The sequence below is a fragment of the Tachyglossus aculeatus genome, chromosome 17 (genome assembly GCF_015852505.1).
Source record: "Tachyglossus aculeatus isolate mTacAcu1 chromosome 17, mTacAcu1.pri, whole genome shotgun sequence".
Lineage (NCBI taxonomy): Eukaryota > Metazoa > Chordata > Mammalia > Monotremata > Tachyglossidae > Tachyglossus > Tachyglossus aculeatus.
The window spans coordinates 43,665,596-43,685,432 of NC_052082.1; the positions used below are offsets into that span (position 1 = coordinate 43,665,596).

Consider the following 19,837-nt stretch of genomic DNA (forward strand, 5'->3'; position numbering starts at 1 on the left):
CATTCCTGAGAAGCAGCGTGGCTCAGTGGAAAGAGCACGGGCTTTGGAGTCAGGGGTCACGGGTTCGAATCCCAGCTCTGCCACATCTCTGCTGTGTGACCTTGGGCAAGTCACTTAACTTCTCTGAGCCTCAGGTCCCTCATCTGTAAAATGGGGATTAAGACTGTGAGCCCCACGTGGGACAACCTGATCACCATGTATCCCCCCCAGCACTTAGAAGAGTGCTTGGCACATAGTAAGCGCTTAACAAATGCCAACATTATTATTCCTCCAATCACTCCTTCATTCAATTGTATTTATTGAGTGCTTACTGTGTGCAGAGCACTGTACTAAGCGCTTGGAAAGTACAGTTCAGCAACAGAGAGACAATCCCTGCCCAAAACAGGCTCACAGTCTAGAAGGGGGTGGGGGGAGAGACATATCAAAACAAGTAAACAGGCATCCACAGCATCAATATAAATTGATAAGCAGCGTGGCTTCTCATTGAGAAGCAGCGTGGCTCAGTGGAAAGAGCATGGGCTTTGGAGTCAGAGGTCATGGGTTCAAATCCCGGCTCCGCCACTTGTCAGCTGTGTGACTTTGGGCAAGTCACTTCACTTCTCTGGGCCTCAGTTCCCTCATCTGTAAAATGGGGATTAAGACTGTGAGCCCCACATGGGACAGCCTCATCACCCTGTAACCTCCCCAGTGCTTACAACAGTGCTTTGCACATAGTAAGCGCTTAATAAATGCCATCATTATAAATAAATAGAATTATACATATTCACCAAAGCAAGTAAACAGGCATTAATATAAACAGAATTACAGATATGTACATATATACGCAAGTGCTGTGGGCTGGGGGGCGGGAGGGGTAGAGAAAAAGGAGCAAATTGGGACGATGGGTTGCAGGGTGGGGGGAAGCTGAGGAAAAGGGGGGCTTAGTCTGAGAGTCTTAGTCTTCACTATCCTTCCTAATAAGAAGATCACAATGAAACTACATTTTTACTTACAGTGGGTGACTCCAGCCAGAGTCTGGTAGAAAGTTGGGGTATCACTATCATCTGTGAGTGTTACATATACACCTCCAGAGAGGAGCCATCGGGAGAAAGTGAAAGCGTCTTTGTTTAGAAGTAACCAGTTTCTAAACTTCTCATAGTTCACCTTTTCACCCTGAAAATAAAACAAAGGAAGAGTAAGCAGGGTAGCCTACATTTTTTTTTTTGCCGCTGAATGTGCCAAGTCTTCCTCGTCTCAGACGTGCTTTTACCTACAGATCACCGTTTCCAATGCCAACGATGGGCTCAGCATCCACATTCAATTTCTGTCTACCAGAGTACAGAGTTTTCGGTAGCCCTGATTTTATGAAGGACGTTACCTGCTGTTTCGAGCCGGTTGGGCTTTCCCTGGCTACCTCTGGAACTTGGATAGCATCGCACGTCTTCATTTACGGATAAGTAGCTCATAGACTATAGGTCACACTTATTAACTGGTGGCTGTTCAATCATGCTGTGGAGTAACTGTGTCCTTCCCTTGCAGCAGAGGTGGGGAGAGGTGTGTGGTGGACATGGAAGGGTGGCATATCCAAATCGCGGGCTTCCAGACTCTCGTGGCAAAAGTTAGAGGTTTTTCCAAACTCAAGGGAGGGAAATGTGGTTCCCCGACCGTCCACTTGCAATGAAAAAGGTGGAAGTCCCTCCTCCCAACTGGCTGCATGGCTGCTCTGTTGACTCACCAGGTAGTGAGTCATGGATGGCAGACATATGGCCTATCAGGAGGAACAGTGTTCAGCGCTTAGTACAGAGCCTGGCCCACAGTAAGTGCTTAAATACCACCATCATTATTATTAAGGACTCCCAAGAATGATATGGCACAGATGAGAGATTTTTCATCTTGGGAATGCCACCGTCATCTTGGGAATGCCACCGTGTCAACTGGTCAGATGGGAAGCAGTTCAGGTAGCACGGGTATTTAAGCATTAGGTTTTTCTCCTTAATGCTCGCTTTCGTGTAGGAATGCCATCAGATCCAAGTACTTTTCCACTGTTCAAGGCTTTGCAGAAGTAACTTCAAAAGGTGACGCTAAAGGCATTTTGGGCTAGTTTTCTGGGTTTCAAAGGACTTCTCCCTCACAACTGTTGCTATTCCCAGCAGGAAGCCAAAGGTAGTAAGTATGGAAACTGGGAACTGCTTATTAGGGTTCCAAAGTGACTATGCTGAGGGATGTGGCTTTGGCCAAGAGAAACTGGGAAAGGCATTTTGAAATTTAGGAAGAAACTGAAAGACATAGGACTCACTAGAATCAATCAATCAATAGTACTGATTGAACACTTACTACGGAAAGGGCACTGTCCTAAGCGCCTGGGAGAGGACAATACAACTAAATTAGCAGGTACGTCCCCTGGCCACAACGAGCCTACAGTCCAGAGGATTAATGTGTAACCACCCCAGCACTTAGAACAGTGCTTGTCACTAAGTGCTTAAGTCATAATTTAAAAAATAGGATCAATAGTAAATATTTTATTGAGTGCTTACTCTGTGCAGAACACTGAACTACGCTCTTGGGAGAGTACACTACAGTTAGTAGACACAATCCCGGCTCTGAGATGGCTTATAGACTATCGAGGCAAGTGGCCTAAAATAAATTACAGGTAGGGGGATGCAGAAGCGTTTAAAGATGACAGTGATGATGGTATTTGTTAAGTGCTTACTATGTGCCAGGCACTGTACTAACTGCTGGGATAGATTCAAGCTAATCAGGATGGACACGGTCCCCTTCCCACATGGGGCTCCCAATCTTACTCCCCATTTTCCAAATGAGGTAACTGAGGCCCAAAGAAGAGTGGTGACTAGTTCTGGGGTCTGTGACAGGGCTGGACCAGTGTTCGCCACCTTCCTCCTCTCACCCTCAAAGAAACAGAGGAGACCATTAGGGGATAATAATGTATTAAGTGTTTACTATGTGCTAAACACTGTACTAAGCGCTACGGTAGATACACGACACAGTCCACACAGGGCTCACTGTCTTAATCCCCATTTTACAGATGAGGTAACTGAGGGCACAGAAAAGTTAGATAAGTTGTCCCAGGTCATACAGCAGAGAAGTGGTGGAGCCAGGAAGAAGCCAGGTACTTCTACTCCCAGGCCCATGCTCTAGTCACTAAGCCACACAGCTTCTTAGATGGAGGGGGTAAGGGGTCCCGGGGACCATTATTTTGTGTCTGAATCCTCCATTAAAGGGTGAGCTTCTCGTTGGCAAGGACTGCCTCTCATTCAACTCTCCCAAGGTGATCTAATATGATGATCAGTTAGTTCCCTGTACATCAGTCCAAAGAAAGATTTATTTCAATAAACCCCATCTAGGTGGGGTCTACAGTTCACCCAAAAGTAGAATCAACTGGAGGGTACGAAGTTCAGATCTTGACAGTGAGTAGACGTCCCGGGGGCCGCGTGGAAAGAAATACCTCAGAGAAACATCTCCTGAGTGAATCTGGGACTTTTCCATCCACCAAGTGGAGCATTCTCTCCATTTCTTCCCGGATGACATAGCTTCCAGATTCGTTAGAAAACAGACTAAAAATGTCTACAAGAAAAAAAAGAGAGATTTGAATTTGTTATGCAATTGCTGCACTATTCCAAAGGCTCTAATTTTTAAGTAATTCGTAATCTCTGAATGGCAAATTAAGAGTCAGAGTGTGACCTATTTTTTGCTAAGCACTGGCATCTTTGAGACTAAAGTGGGTTAAGAAGCCGAGGTCATATGTTTGCCAAAGGAGCATCTTTCAATTCAGATTTTCTTCCCATTACACTGCAACTAATTAAAGAAGGTATTTTGGAAAGCTTTTCAATTTGCACTGTTCTAAGCGCTGGCGTAGATGCAAGCTAATCAAGTTGGACACAGTCCCTGTCCCATATGGGGCTCATAATCTTAATCCCCATTTTACAGGTGAGGTAACTAAGGTGAAGAGAAATTGAGTGACTTGCCCAAGGTCATACAGCAAATGACGGAACGGGGATTAGAACCCAGGTCCTTCTGATTCCCAGGCCTATGCTCTCTATCCACTCGGCCACAATGCTTTTCATAACGCTTTAGTATTCTATAACTACCATTCTTACTCTCCACAATTTTGGCCAGCTGTGATGAAAAAGGTTTCAATACCGATTTTCAAACAATCACAATTGAAAACCACTTGCCGAGAATGCTCAAGATATTTATTTAATACAACAACGTACATTTCTTAATTCGTGTTTATGTTGTAAAGCAAAGATCAAGTGATTCAACTTTCACAGACACTGTAAAAATGTTCATCATAGAGTTGGGGAACTGTTGGCAAAGCAATAGTGGTACTTACATTTTGCTTTCTCTTCATCTCTGCCTCTTGTTAGGAGGACAAGTCCAACAATTAAATTATTGAAGTGTAGCCCTTTAGATGTTCCACCAAATGAACAGTAAATCACCTAGGTGTAAGGGAAGGAAGAGATGAGAATGGTAAACCAATTTGTGAAAGCAAGTGTGACAACAGAAATAGCTCACTTTCCTGCATCTTTTTAAGTTGGGGTTATTCTGTTAGTTTCTTCTAGCAGAATACACTTGTTGTTAATGCAATGTCACATCTACCCTGAAACAGAAAACTAACTGCATAGCCATTTCCTCTTCCATGTTTGAAGTACAGAGATGGTTGTCAGATCTTCGGGAAAATCAACTCCTCCCTTTCACCTTGAGTGGTACTAAGAAGGAAAAAGTTCCTTTCAGAGAACTGCTGCTGCTTGTAAAAAGGCTTTAGGTCAAGAGGAACTGACTCTGGAATCAAAAAGGCAATTGAGATCTGGCAATTGAGTCTTCTACTTCAGTGACAAAGAAAAACAAGACAGATATTTCTCTAAACTCTCAAAAATGAAAAGGTGTTAGATAAGAAACTAAGAAGAATAACCGCAGTACAATGAGGTTTTTGATTCAGTATATTTCCCAACTATTTACATGCAAATTTTATATCATCTGATAATTTGATGAGAATATACCATCATAGTTCAGATCATTTAATAAACAATAAGTAATATGATAACTGCCTCATTTATTTATATTAATGTCTGTCTCCCCTTCTAGACTGTAAGTTCATTGGGGGCAGGGAACATATCTGCTAATTTGGTTGTACTCTCCCAAACGCTTATTTCAGTGGTTTGCATATGTGGGCAGGCTATGTGTCTGTTCTTTGGTGCATTATACTCCCCAAGTGCTTAGTACAGTGCTCAGTACAGAGTAAGCACTCAATAAATACGACTGATTGAATGAATGAATAAATACCACTGATTGACTGATTTAAAGAACCAGCTCCAGGACACAACTCCAGCTCTGACAGATACAACCTGTCACAAGATCATAAGACTCAAACCCCGAAACCTTGCTGATCGAAATCCATCCTTTTTTTCCCTTTTAGTCTTCGACTACTTCTTTCCTTCTAATTTATTCCAGTTCAAGTTCAAAGAACTTTCCCTCATAACCCGTATTGCGTAGATTATAAACACACACACTTCTTCATAGCTACATAGAAGGACAGATGCCTGAAACAGCCAAATGAAACAGTTTCATCCTAGCATATGGATTTATTCAAGACTAATTGATACCTGTAAAATATTCATGTACTTTTTGTGTGTGCCCCTCCACCTCTTCCTCTCTTCCTAAGCTCCTCTGTACATGCACTCTGCATAAACAAAGACTGGACAGTAATTATACAAAACCTCTAATAAATCTTTGTTCCAAGCATCAAAGTCTATTGGGTTAATGTCGTTCTTCACAGCTTAAAAGCCAGCCAATGGAGGGACTAGATTTCTCTTTTGAGAAAAGATGGGATTAGAATGTATTGTATCTGCAACATTTCTAAGATCAATGGCTACACAAAATGCCCTGTTAATTTTATAGGTCAGTAAGTGCTTAACCCATGGTAAACTCTGCAGCTATAATCTATCACAATATTTGGCCCTATAGCCAAAGAGTGCTAGAAGAAGAGCATAATAATCAATTACAAAGGCTGAATTCAAATGTTTGGGATACCTGCTTGCTCACCAGAAAGTCAGTAGGGAAAGAAAAGCTTCCTGGAAAACAGAATAATCCTGTGCCCTAATAACTTGGGTTACTTATCTTCTTTGGTTTTGCTCTATCACAAAAGAGTAGATGTTTACACTAATTCTAGCAAAGGCAGCAATGTTTACAAGATTAAAGTCAGTTTTTCTACTCAAGTGTTTTTCCTTCATATTTTCACCAGGATTCTGTTAAGGAATTAGGAAACAATCTTCAAAGAACAAGCATACAGAAAACAGAATGTGATGGGATGTTGGAAGAAATGTTTGTGCGCATGCATTGTGGCTCAAATGATGACACGGCTCTCCTTACTGAAAACTGTGTCATTTGCCAAGCCCTGCAATCAATCAATCAATCGATTGTATTTATTGAGCGCTTACTGTGTGCAGAGCACTGTACTAAGCACTTGGGAAGTACAAGCTGGCAACATAACTGGGGTAGATAGAAGATAACCGGGCACAGTCCCTGCCCAACACGGGGCTCACAGTCTAAGTTTGCAGAACAGCAAAGAATCCCCATTTTTACAGATGAGGAAACTGAGGCACAGAGAAATTACGTGACTTGCCCAAGGTCACACAGCAGGCAAGTGGCTTGGCAAGGATGAGAACCCAGGTCTAGCATCTTCTGGGTCTGTGCTCCTTCTTCTAGGTTGTACTGTTCCCCTTACTGTGTCTTTGTTCTAGACTATAACTGCCCTCTAATTGGAGAATTGACTATTTGGCACAATCAATAACAGTTTTTCCTCTCAGAGAAAATCCACATAGTTGCTAATGATCTGGTCAAAACTGACCTGAGAAAAAGTTTTAGCAATCTGAGGATTGGAGAAGTACATATACTTCAGAAACAGATACAGGTTTTTGGATGAGAACATGAGATATCCGCTATCTATACCCAAGTTTATGGGTCCCCCCCAACCCACAAGGAAGGACCTTCCCTTCAAGGTTCTCTTCTGCCGTTTTCCAAAATATGCACAGAATATCTTAATGGGGGCCCAAACTGTTGAACAAATGTCAGAAATGAGTAAAAAGAAACAAACATCACAGATGTGTTTTTGAGGGCTCAGTCTCAATCTGTGAATATTTAATCACAGGTGTGAAACTAAGCAAGAGGTGAAAAAGCCATCCGATAAACTCAAAACCCACGTATAGATTCAAAATTGCAACGAAAATGATAACCACAGAAGGAAGGGACATTTTGGACCTTTTCCAAATCTTTTGGATGTCATTTATTTTGTTAGTATGTTTGGTTTTGTTCTCTGTCTCCCCCTTTTAGACTGTGAGCCCACTGTTGGGTAGGGACCATCTCTATATGTTGCCAACTTGTACTTCCCAAGCGCTTAGTACAGTGCTTTGCACACAGTAAGCACTCAATAAATACGATTGATTTGATTGATTGATTGATTGATTCAGGAAGCAGTGTGGCTCAGTGGAAAGAGCACGGGCTTTGGAGTCAGAGGTCATGGGTTCAAATCCCAGCTTTGCCAATTGTCAGTTGTGTGACTTTGGGCAAGTCACTTCACTTCTCTATGCCTCAGTTACCTCAACTGCAAAATGGGGATGAAGACCGTGAGCCCCACTTGGGACAACCTGATCACCTTGTAACCTCCCCAGCGCTTAGAAAGGTGCTTTGCACATAGTATGCGCTTAATAAATGCCATCATTATTATGCTCATTTCACATGGCTCACATCACATTTCACAACAGAAAATATACACAGTGCTTTGCACATAGTAAGCGCTTAACAAAATACCATCATTATTATTATACACAGTAGTTTTTTTAGACATCTTTTCCAACTACCACCTGAATAATGAATTTCCCTGAAATCCGTAACACTTGACCTGGGTGGCTTTAACTGTGACAAATCAGTGCACCATTGCTCTGAATAGGGAGCTCTGCCCAACTGATCAGTGGTATTTACCACTTTTAGACTGCGAGCCCACTGTTGGGTAGGGACTGTCTCTATATGATGCCAATTTGTACTTCCCAAGCGCTTAGTACAGTGCTCTGCACATAGTAAGCGCTCAACAAATACGATTGATGATTTACTGAGGGCTTACCGTGTGCATTTCACTGTACCGAGCGCTTGGGAGAGTACAACAGAATTAGCAGACACGTCCCCTCCTCATTATGTGCTGAGCTATTTGATCTGATCTTCAAATCTTTATCTTCTCCGCCCATGAAACAACGTATCAGTGTACCAATGCACATATCTGAGAATTTGTGACAGTTTTCTGGAGTTTTATAACAAAAATCCCATTACATTCTGAAGGCACTCGTGTGAACCTAGGATTAATTTCCTTTGCCCATGCATCTATGAGGCAATGCAACGTTGAGTGTTATTGTCAGTGAAAGCATTGCTGCACTTAGCACATTGTCTTTTTTGATTTCTCAATCCAATAGCTCAATACTGGAAAACAAAACCAAAAACAGATTAGGCTGTTGAATTTCTCTTTAAAAGCCAACCAAACACTCTTCTGGAAAATGCTGGCATAGAATAAGGCGGCTCAGATTTAGCAAGTTTGGCTCTAATGAAATCTATTCTAGCAATTGTGAATACAAAAAGGGGGGGGGGGTGTTGAGAGAAAGGTGTGGTAGCAAAGGGAGTTTCTGACAACACAACAACCCTGTTGCAACAGAATTCATAATTACTGCAGTGTCTTGAAACAGCTCCTTGCAAAATGAACTTTTTAACTAACATAAAATAGTATCTCCTCTCATACAATAATAATTATCAATCAATCAATCAATCAATCGTATTTATTGAGCGCTTACTGAGTGCAGAGCACTGTACTAAGTGCTTGGGAAATACAAGCTGGCAACATATAGAGACAGTCCCTACCCAACAGTGGGCTCACAGTCTAGAAGGGGGAGACAGAGAACAAAACCAAACATACTAACAAAATAAAATTAAATTAAATTAAAAATAAAATAAAATAAAATAAAATATTATTATTACAGTACCTATTTTAGTGCTTACTAGGTGCCAAGTGCCGTTCTAAGCACTGGGGAAGATACAAGTCACGTTGGACACAGTCCCTATCCCACATAGGGCTCACACTCAGAATTTTTCCCAGTCACAGATTATCCACAGGGATAAACTGTGAGCCGTGAACTTTGGAGTTAGAAAAGGCACTATGAATAACAAAAAGAGCAAGAGGACAGCATTTCTAAAAGGTCCACATTCTAAACGAAGATGTGAGGAGGAACTATGTGTGAAATCATGGGGAAGCATGCTACGAATCAAAGATGTGACCGTCGAGGTACACGGTGAGATTGTCGGACAAATGATGAGAAGCAGTGTGGCCTAGTGGAAAGAGCCTGAGAGTCTCCATCCCCCCCATCTTACCCCCTTCCCTTCCCCACAGCACCTGTATATATGTATATATGTTTGTACATATTTATTACTCTCTTTATTTATTTATTTATCTTACTTGTACATATCTACTCTATTTTATTTTGTTAGTATGTTTGGTTTTGTTCTCTGTCTCCCCCTTCTAGACTGTGAGCCCACTGTTGGGTAGGGACTGTCTCTATGTGTTGCCGACTTGTACTTCCCAAGCGCTTAGTCCAGTGCTCTGCACACAATAAGCGCTCAATAAATACGATTGATTGATTGATTGATTGATTGATTGAAGGACCTGGGGTCTGATCCTTGTTCTGCCACTTGCCTGATGCTTTTATGTGACTCTGCTCAACAGCATCAGAGTTATAGCTGAAGAGAAATCAAATCAATGCCTGCTTCTGTGATGCTTTCTCCCAAACTGTATACGTCCATAAACAGATACATACACCCAGTTCAAAAGGAGAGTGGCTTCATCCAATAAGCCTACATCAGATGGCTGCCCAGAAGGACGAATAACCTCTGGAACATTAAAATATTATGTATACAATACACATCGAAGAAGCAGCGTGGCTCAGCGGAAAGAGCAAGGGCTTTGGAGTCAGAGGTCGTGGGTTCAGCTGTGTGACTTTGGGCAAGTCACTTCACTTCTCTGTGCCTCAGTTACCTCATCTGTAAAATGGGGATAAAGACTGTGAGCCCCCTGAGGGACAACCTGGTCACCTTGTTGACTGTGAGCCCAATGTTGGGTAGGGACTGTCTCTATATGTTGCCAATTTGTACTTCCCAAGCGCTTAGTACAGTGCTCTGCACATAGTAAGTGCTCAATAAATATGATTGATTGATTGTAACCTCCCCAGTGCTTAGAACAGTGCTTTGCACATAGTAAGCACTTAATAAATGCCATTATTATTATTATCATTATTATTATCTAGCTTCCCATTAAGTTAAGTCGCAAAGCAAAACATCCAACGCAGAAGTAGTGGATCTGTGGCATCAAAACTCTTCCTGGAAAATCACTGCTAGGAATTGCTTAAAGAACTATTTTTAAAGCTTCATATAAAGCTCAGCACCACTGTGTTAAAATTCACGCCACGCCAAATGGCACTGCTTACTCAGGACACGTTTACTCTGGTGCTTTGCACAAAGTAATGCTCAATAAATACAACTGCAGGAAATACGACTGAAGGACCCTCGCAGTGAATCCCAGGCTCAACCTGCCTTCCCTCGTCTGGAAACCTTGGACAGAGAATGTGACCCACACACCTTAGGCCCACAGAAGCAAGGAGTTAAACTACAACTCTCCCTGGTCAACTAAATCTCCCAAACCCAAACACAGACATTATAAAGGCTTTCAAGCAAAGACAAACCAATGTTTAGGTAATGAATGCACTCAGGACAGGAAAGCAATTTCCCCTGCCTCCTTTGATATATTTTAAAAAAAACAACAGTCACAATTGGGCTGCATTCCTAATTTGAATAGAAATTTGATAAGCAAAGAAATATATTCTCCCAGCAGACCCTTACCAAGATTTTCAAACATGTGAAAACAGGAGGAGGAAAATATTTTTAACTGCTATGTTTTAAAGGCTAAATAATTAGGAGTATTTGCTCACTAAATCTGTCCCCCCCAAAAATCAGTTATTCGGTCAAAAAGCAGGTTTAAATAGCTCTGCTTACAAGATCATTTTTCTTTAAGCTTTTTTCAGTTGGACTGAAAAAGTACGCAGGGTTGGGTTCATCCTCAATAGATACTTACACCAAGTTGGTTTTTCAATTGGGCAGTCACAGACAACTGCCATGTTTTATAAATCCTATTACTGCATCTCACACTGGATGATATTGGGAAAGTTTACAAGCTTCAATCTAAATCAATCAATCAATCAACCATATTTATTGAGCGCTTACTACGTGCAGAGCACTGTACTAAGCGCTTGGGAAGTGCAAATTGGCAACATATAGAGACAGTCCCTACCCAACATTGGGCTCACAGTCTAAAAGTCTAAAACCTAAACTGAAGGGCACTCATTACAAGGAGGACAGAAATAAGAAGATAATAGTTCTTCTGGTCATACTGGTTTGTTATTTCACGTGACATGATGTAGAAAGGCAGAAGGGCAACACAGAACAAGGAATAACTTGGAGGTGAGGAAACTAAACTGACAAACTCAACTGTGGAAGCTATTTCTATGCCTATTCCTATTAAAAAGCACTTTAGATATTGCTTTCTTTTGTGTGGCTTTTGTCCAAATGCTTGGTGCACGTAGAAAAAGGTGCCCACAGAGAGAGCTCCATCTTCCTCTCCTTGGTTCCAAGGAAAGGAATGAAAAGGATTAAGTTGTTGATTGTGACCTTTGGAGAGGTCACCCCTCCATCCATTATTTCTCCACTGACGAGAGAGAAAACAAGATGTCGCTGCCATGCGTTATGTCTATGTGACAGAAGTTCATTAGGGATAAACTCTTCCTACTTCACAAGACACAAGAGTGCCCTAACCCCCCCACAAAAAAACCTGGCATGAGTTAGGGAATGGAAGGGAGAGGGAAAGAAGGAAAATGGGAAGAGATATGGAGGAAAAGATTTTCAAAAAGGCAAAAATAGAACAGAAATACAGGAACCATACTGGGTGACAGAGAAGGAATAGAGCGAAGGCTGAGGAGTCACAAGGGCTGGTGGGGAGTCAGAAGGACCTGGGTTCTAATCCCGGCTCTGCCATAGGTCCGCTGGGTGACCGTGAGCAAGTCACTTAACTTCTCTGGGCCTCGGTTACCTCATCTGTAAAATGGGGATTAAAGCTGTGAGCCCCACGTAGGACGTATGGGACAGGGACTGTGCCCAATCTGATTAGCTTGTACCTACCCCAACGCTTAGTACAGTATCTGGCACATAGCAGGCTCTTACATACCATAAAAAAACGTTTTTGCCTTTTGTGAAATCCTCCAATTTATTCTGTAAGAAGATCGATAAAGATATTTATTGAGTGCCTGCTGGGCCTTTGGGAAAGATTGAGTAATACTGATATTCAATGGGTGTTTTCTGAGGGTAATGCACTGTACTAAGCTCTTGGGAAAGCACAGGGGATGCAAGCAAGAAACAGATTTTCTGCCTACAAGGAGCTTCCAGTTTAATGGACAAAGATCACTATCAAATCTTTAAAAAGAATGTGAGCAGGAGGATGAGTAGAACGAATATGCAAGATGAAATACTGGAAAAGGTAAACGTACAGCTGAATTATACATACACAAATAAGTGCTGAGGGTGCCTATAAATGGGCATAAATGCATAACTGCTTAACTCCTAGGAGTGGTCAGCATGAGCAAGGACTTTCTCAAGCAATATTCAAGAAAAGGATTCAGAATTAAAAGGTCACTGTGAAAATGTACAGACGCTAAATTCAATCAGAACCAGGAACCAAGGAAAATTTGTCACGTGAACAGAGATTGATGGTCAGCAGTAAAGGACATTTCATTTAGGTGCCATCTTCCAGACTTATAAACTCGGAGGAATCAAAATATCAAGAAAACCAGGGTCTGCTGATTCTACAATGTTTTGATGACTTCATTTTTCTTTTTCATGGTATTTGTTAAGTGCTTACCATGTGCCAGGGACTGTTCTGAGAGCTGGGGTGGATACAAGCTAATCATGCTGGAAACGGGCCATTTCTTATGAGGGACTCAAAGTCTCAACCCTGAGCAGCGTGGCTCAATGGAAAGAGCCTCGGCTTGGGAGTCAGAGGTCATAGGTTCAAATCCCGGCTCCACCAATTGTCAGCTGTGTGACCTTGGGCAAGTCACTTAACTTCTCTGGGCCTCAGTTACCTCATCTGTAAAATGGGGGTTAAGACTGTGAGCCCCCCGTGGGACAACCTGATCACCTTGTATCCTCCCCAGCGCTTAGAACAGTGCTTTGCACATAGTAAGTGCTTAACAAATGTCATAATTATTATTATTATTTTACAGGTGAGGTAACTGAGGTCCAGAGAAGTGAAGTGACTTGCCCAAGGTCACACAGTAGATGAGTGGCAGAGCAGGCATTAGAACCCAGGCCATTTAGCCCACTCATTCTAATTTTTCTACCGTTACCCTGGTTTAGCCTTCTCTTCTTCCCTACCCTTTCAATGAGAAAATCCCACTTCCCACTCATAGCTCCTTTAAATCTCACAGTCATTTTCAAATCAATACCTAACATCCTTCAAATCCTTCGGGGAAATACATTCAGATTAAAAAAATACGGTTTATTCTTCCAGCTGCACTTTCAACAGGCCACCATGAATGAACATCCCAAGAGTGGAGTATAGTCAAACCTGGAAGAAAATATTGGTGCAATTCAGTGAAGTCTGTCGACCACGCCGCACAGACAGCAGAAGAAACTAAACTTGATTATTTTGGACACTTGCTTTTTGGAACTGCCTGCTCGCTCAACCGATCAATGAATTGTTTCTCACACCGCCTAGAAGTCCACAGTACAAAAGGAGGAAAGATAAAGGCGGGTCATAAATACAACACAGAGATTTGATTGAACCAACAGGTTTTTCTCTCAGTTACCTTGCTTCACAAGATTAGAACCCAGGCCATTTAGCCCACTCATTCTAATTTTTCTACCGTTACCCTGGTTTAGCCTTCTCTTCTTCCCTACCCTTTCAATGAGAAAATCCCACTTCCCACTCATCCCTCCGTTAAATCTCACAGTCATTTTCAAATCAATACCTAAAATCCTTCAAATCCTCTGGGGAAATACATTCAAATTAAAAAAATACGGTTTATTCTTCCAGCTGCACTGTCAACAGGCCACCATGAATGAACATCCCAAGAGAGGAGTACAGTCAGACCTGGAAGAAAATATTGGTGCAATTCAGTGAAGTCTGTCGACCACGCCGCACAGACAGCAGAAGAAACTAAACTTGATTATTTTGGACACTTGCTTTTCGGAACTGCCTGCTCGCTCAACCGATCAATGAATTGTTTCTCACACCGCCTGGAAGTCCACAGTACAAAAGGAGGAAAGATAAAGGCGGGTCATAAATACAACGCAGAGATTTGATTGAACCAACAGGTTTTTCTCTCAGTTACCTTGCTTCACAAGATTAGAACCCAGGCCATTTAGCCCACTCATTCTAATTTTTCTACCGTTACCCTGGTTTAGCCTTCTCTTCTTCCCTACACTTTCAATGAGAAAATCCCACTTCCCATTCATCCCTCCTTTAAATCTCACAGTCATTTTCAAATCAATACCTAAAATCCTTCAAATCCTTTGGGGAAATACATTCAGATTAAAAAAATACGGTTTATTCTTCCAGCTACACTGTCAACAGGCCACCATGAATTAACATCCCAAGGCAGGAGTATAGTCAGACCTGGAAGAAAATATTGGTGCAATTCAGTGAAGTCTGTCAACCACGCCGCACAGACAGCAGAAGAAACTAAACTTGATTATTTTGGACACTTGCTTTTTGGAACTGCCTGCTCGCTCAACCGATCAATGAATTGTTCCTCACACCGCCTAAAAGTCCACAGTACAAAAGGAGGAAAGATAAAGGCGGGTCATAAATACAACGCAGAGATTTGATTGAACCAACAGTTTTTTCTCTCAGTTACCTTGCTTCACAAGATCCATCTCTGAACATGGCCATTTAGGCAACTGAGGATCAATTATCAAAGAGGAGTCGAGACACCTTCGAAAGCACAGACCGGGCAGTCTCGAGAAAGAAGCCAAAGGTAAGCAGCAGCGTGGCTAGTGGAAAGAGCTCGGGAGTCAGAGGACCTGGGTTCTAATCCCGGCTCTGCCGCGGGAACTTGAGCACGTCACTTCACTTCTCTGTGTCTCAGTTGCCTCGTCTGTAAAATGGGGATTGAGACTGTGAGTTCCATGAGGGACCTGGACGAGATCTAACCTGACTAGCTTGTAGCTACTGCAGCACTTCGTACAACGCCTGACACAAAATAACCCCTTAACTAATACTATTTTTAAAAAAGGAAGGGTAATGACAAGGAAAGGAAAACCACGCATGGGCGAAAAAAATTACAACCAAACCACAAAGATCTTACCTAACAAAATATCAAAATGGCACAAAACTGATTTCAGACATGGCCCTGAATGAGATATTTTCTGTGGTATTTGTTAAGCGTTTACTATGTGCCGGGCAGTGTGCTAAGAGCTGGGGGCAGATACAAGATAATCGGGTTGGACACAGTTCTTGTTTCTCATAGGGCTCACAGTCTAAATCTTCATTTTACAGACGAGGCAGAGCAGAAATTAGAACCCAGATCCTTTGATTCCCAGGCCTCTGCTCTTTCCACTAAGCCACGCTCCAGTACATATCAAGAGCAAGCAGGAAAATTGAACAGTTCACACGTAGAAACAGGATTCTTCCCAGCAGTCTACCTTGGAACAAAGTTAAGACCGATAAGGAAAGAGAGGGGATGCACTCAATAGCCTAATATGGTCTTGTAAGATTAACCAGAGATTATAAAATCTCCTATGGAGATTAGTATTTTCACATTTTCATATATTAATTTTTCATCTGTCGCCTTGCTCAGTATAATCTCCAACTATACAATTCACCATCCCCACTCTGCAATCCAATCTGGTTGCAACACATGATTCAACAGTGTTAAATTAGCTCCATCACAGCACAAGTGAAGTTAAGCTAACCACACCTTGGTGCATTGGAAACAAATATTCATATTGAGGGAAGGTGGAAGTGAATTTTAAAATATAAACTTGGTTCCTCTTGGGGATGAATCCCTGGCTTCAAATTGGGAGGAGCAGAGAGAAGAGTGATGCAGAAACAAAGTCTTGTCAACATAATGTAGACTTAGTTAAAAGTGCACTTAAGCATATTCCAGGGGTGAATTAATCCAAATGGTCCCATAATTAAATTTCTCACCCTTGGTCACACTCTAACACTTTTTACCTTATTCTTGGATCCTCTGATGACAAGAAACAAACATTAATTCAGTACAGTGTGTAAAGTGGTTGAGTGTGTAGGGGGAACGGGGGGGGGGGGTGTGTATAGGCATTGACATTTTTAGAATTCAGCAAAATTTTCTTTTAGCATAATAAACCATTCCCTTCACCTAAACCCTTTGAGGATGAACCCCGAAAGGGCAGTAGGATGCTGAGTTTGAAGATGTCTAATTACGAGTGAAGGGAGAGGGAGGGAATAAAATCCTCTGTCGCTTCTTTTCCTGTTAAATGCTCCAAGGTGAACTGTTATGACATTAGACATTCTAAATTAACAATTCTACTGAATGGAAACATTTTTTAATGTAAGCGTCAGCTCTCAATTCCCTTCCAGGACAGCATGAGTGGATTAAGAAAATGCCATCTGAATCCAAATGCAAGGAGCATTTAAAATTAGGCCACTAGGCAGTTGTTTGATGCAGTTTAAATAACCTTTCAATTGAAAAAGCACCAGAATTAAAATTCGAGGCAAGAGTTGCGATAATAAACATTATAAATAAAAATGATCGTACGTGGGCTTCCGTTGTGGTAGCCACATGCTTCTCATAAACTAGCCTTCATCTTGCAGTTATATATCACCTCAATATCCACAGTTTCTCCCCCAACCAATTGTCCTGAAGTCATTTATCATAAATTCCATGAGAGGAATGATGATGTAAAGATACGTTGCCTGATGGGGCTCTCAAGTAATAAAAGCTCATTGCTTTGAAGTGGTGTGTTAGGTGGCTAAATATGTTAGTACTAAATTGGAGTCCCAATCACACATTAGCCCTCATCTGGGTGTCTTGTAATGAAATAATACCAAAATGGTGACATGCAGGCCCATATTTGAATGGACGTTTATCGCTCTTAAAATGATTTTTTTATGGTATTTGTTAAGCACTTTTACTCTGCTCCAGGCACTGTACTATGCACTGGAGTAGATACAAGCTAATCAGGCTAGACACAGTCCATGTCCCACCTGGGGCTCACAGTCTTAGTTCCCATTTTACAGATGAGATAACTGAGGCACAGAGAAGTGAAGTGACTTGCCCAAAGGTCCCACCCAGGCCCGGGCTTTATCCACTAGGCCACACTGCCGACTCTGTCGCAAACTTCTAAGAATTAACTACTTTATAAAATGAGCCTTCCTGTTCATCTCTCCGCCTTCAAAGCAATGCTTAGAACAGTGCGTGGCTCACAGTAAGCGCTTAACAAATACCATGATTATTATTATTATTCTTAAGATCACATTTTCTCCAAGGGGCCTTACCCAATTAAGCCCTCTTTCCCCCACCTGCTCTCCCTTCAACAGTGCTTTGCACATAGTAAGCGCTTAATAAACGCCATCATCATTATTATTATTATTATTATTATTCAGCGTCCTCTGTGCGCTTGGATCTGTGACCTATGGACATATGAAGTTTACCCCACCACCAGAGCACTTATGTACATATCTGTGGCTCAGTGGAGAGAGCACGGGCTTTGGAGTCAGAGGTCATGGGTTCAAATCCCGGCTCCACCAGTTGTCAGCTGTGTGACTTTGGGCAAGTCACTTAACTTCTCTGGGCCTCAGTTACCTCATCTGTAAAACGGGGATTGAGACTGTGAGCCCTGTGTGGGCAGTGACTTTGTCTTGCCTGATTGGCATGTATCTACCCCAGTGCTCAATACAGTGCTTTGCACATAGTAAGTGCTCAATAAATACGATTGATTGAATGAATGAATAAATACAAATTCCTCCAAAAATGACAGGTGTCCCCTTGCCAAATACTGAAGACCATCTCCATGGCTACATAATCAGTTTAGGATTCTACACTCAGCTACAGTTAAACTTTCTCACGTACCATATCCCAGACAGGAATGATTACCTCAAGTCTTTCAAAGCGCGTTAAGATATGTTCCTTGTTCCAAATCGGAGCTTGGTTTTTCCATGATTAGCACTCCTTCTCTTCAAGTAAATACACTTTGAGGATTCCCTTCCTTTGCAAGATTACTTAACCATTTCTAAGCTAGGCTCAAGTCATCCTACTAGGCAAATCCACTATGAGCGAATGAGATTATTTAAATGGACAATCGATACCCTGAAATGGTTCCATTAAATGCCGAGATCAGAGGCCAGATACCACCACAGTTACAAGGAGTTTTTTGAGCTCTAAGGGGAAATTGTTATCAAAATAGCTTTTAAGAGTAAAAAAAATCCCAAAGCATTACAATTTATATTTTTAAAAGGGAAAAATTGAACCTGAATAATATGACTGTCCGGATATGGCTTGAAAAACCAAATTTCAAAGTGGTATTTAATTTCCTCCATCTGGGTCACATATAACAACTCAATAATGATCACTGCGCTGTTCCACTAAAGTAAATTTGGGAGTAAAAGCTTCTCGTATCTACATTAAGGTAAACCGAACCTCTGTTTTTTTGTTCATATTAAACAAACCGAAACCAAAAATTAGGACTGCTTTTTCAGTCAATGCTTTCTCTTAGTAGTGCTGGCATTAAAGTACTTTGCTGGAATTTTGTGTCAGTAATCAAACTCAAAAAAGTAGAAAAGACCTTAATCATTTTCAGTATCCTTGCATTAGTCATGTATTTACCACCACCCAGTTGCACAGATATTGTTTTCTGACTGTGACCCTATCCAAAGACTTTTTTAAAAAAAAGTCTCCATCAATAATTACATTAATAATTCTTTTCTCTTGCAAGAAAAAATCCCAACTCGCACAAAACAGAGTTGACTGCACCTAGCACTTGACTTCACCTAATGGAGCCAGGCAGGAAACTTAACTTTTCGGAAAGTGAAAAATCAATAGCTGTTAGCATATAGAGATGATCCGGTGAACTGGAATTATTGTTTTAAGATGGCCACCAAAATTCACTTTTGGGGTTTAAAAAAAATCCTTTCAAGGATCACCCCAATTACTTGGCAGTACACGATCCTGAATGTTTCCTATGTACGCCCGTTGTTGGGTAGGGACCATCTCTACATGTTGCTGACTTGTAATAATAATAATAATGATGATGGCATTTGTTAAGCACTTTGTGCAAAGCACTGTTCTAAGCACTGGGGAGGATACAAGGCCATCAGGTTGTCCCACGTAGGGCTCACAGTCTTCATACCCATTTTACAGATGAGGAAACTGAGGCACAGAGAAGTGAAGTGACTTGCCCAAAGTCACACAGCTGACAATTGGCAGAGCTGGGATGTGAACCCATGACTTCTGACTCCCAAGCCATACTCTTTCCACTGAGCCACGCTGCTTCTCTTTACCTTTGTACATATTTATTTTTCTGTTTATTGTATTAATGATGTTCATATATCTATAATTCTATTTATCTATTTTGATGTTATTGCTTCGTTTTGTTGTCTGTCTCCCCCTTCTAGACTGTGAGCCCGTTGTTGGGTAGGGATTGTCTCTGTTGCCGAACTGAACTTTTCAAACGCTTAGTACAGTGCTCTGCACACAGTAAGCGCTCAATAAATACGACTGAATGA

The 19,837-nt window shown here is 41.6% G+C and overlaps 1 protein-coding gene across 2 annotated transcripts in view; it reads right to left on the reverse strand.

Moving 5' to 3' along the window:
• The window catches only part of USP32 (ubiquitin specific peptidase 32), a 210,875-nt gene that overhangs the window by 105,048 nt on the left and 85,990 nt on the right, over window positions 1-19,837 (reverse strand). For both annotated transcript variants that reach the window (XM_038759026.1, XM_038759025.1), the window contains exons 3-5: window positions 4,331-4,436; window positions 3,443-3,561; window positions 993-1,152 (exon numbers count right to left, since the gene is read on the reverse strand). In XM_038759026.1, the coding sequence (XP_038614954.1) occupies window positions 993-1,152; window positions 3,443-3,561; window positions 4,331-4,436 (385 nt within the window). The remainder of the gene's footprint in view (window positions 1-992; window positions 1,153-3,442; window positions 3,562-4,330; window positions 4,437-19,837) is intronic.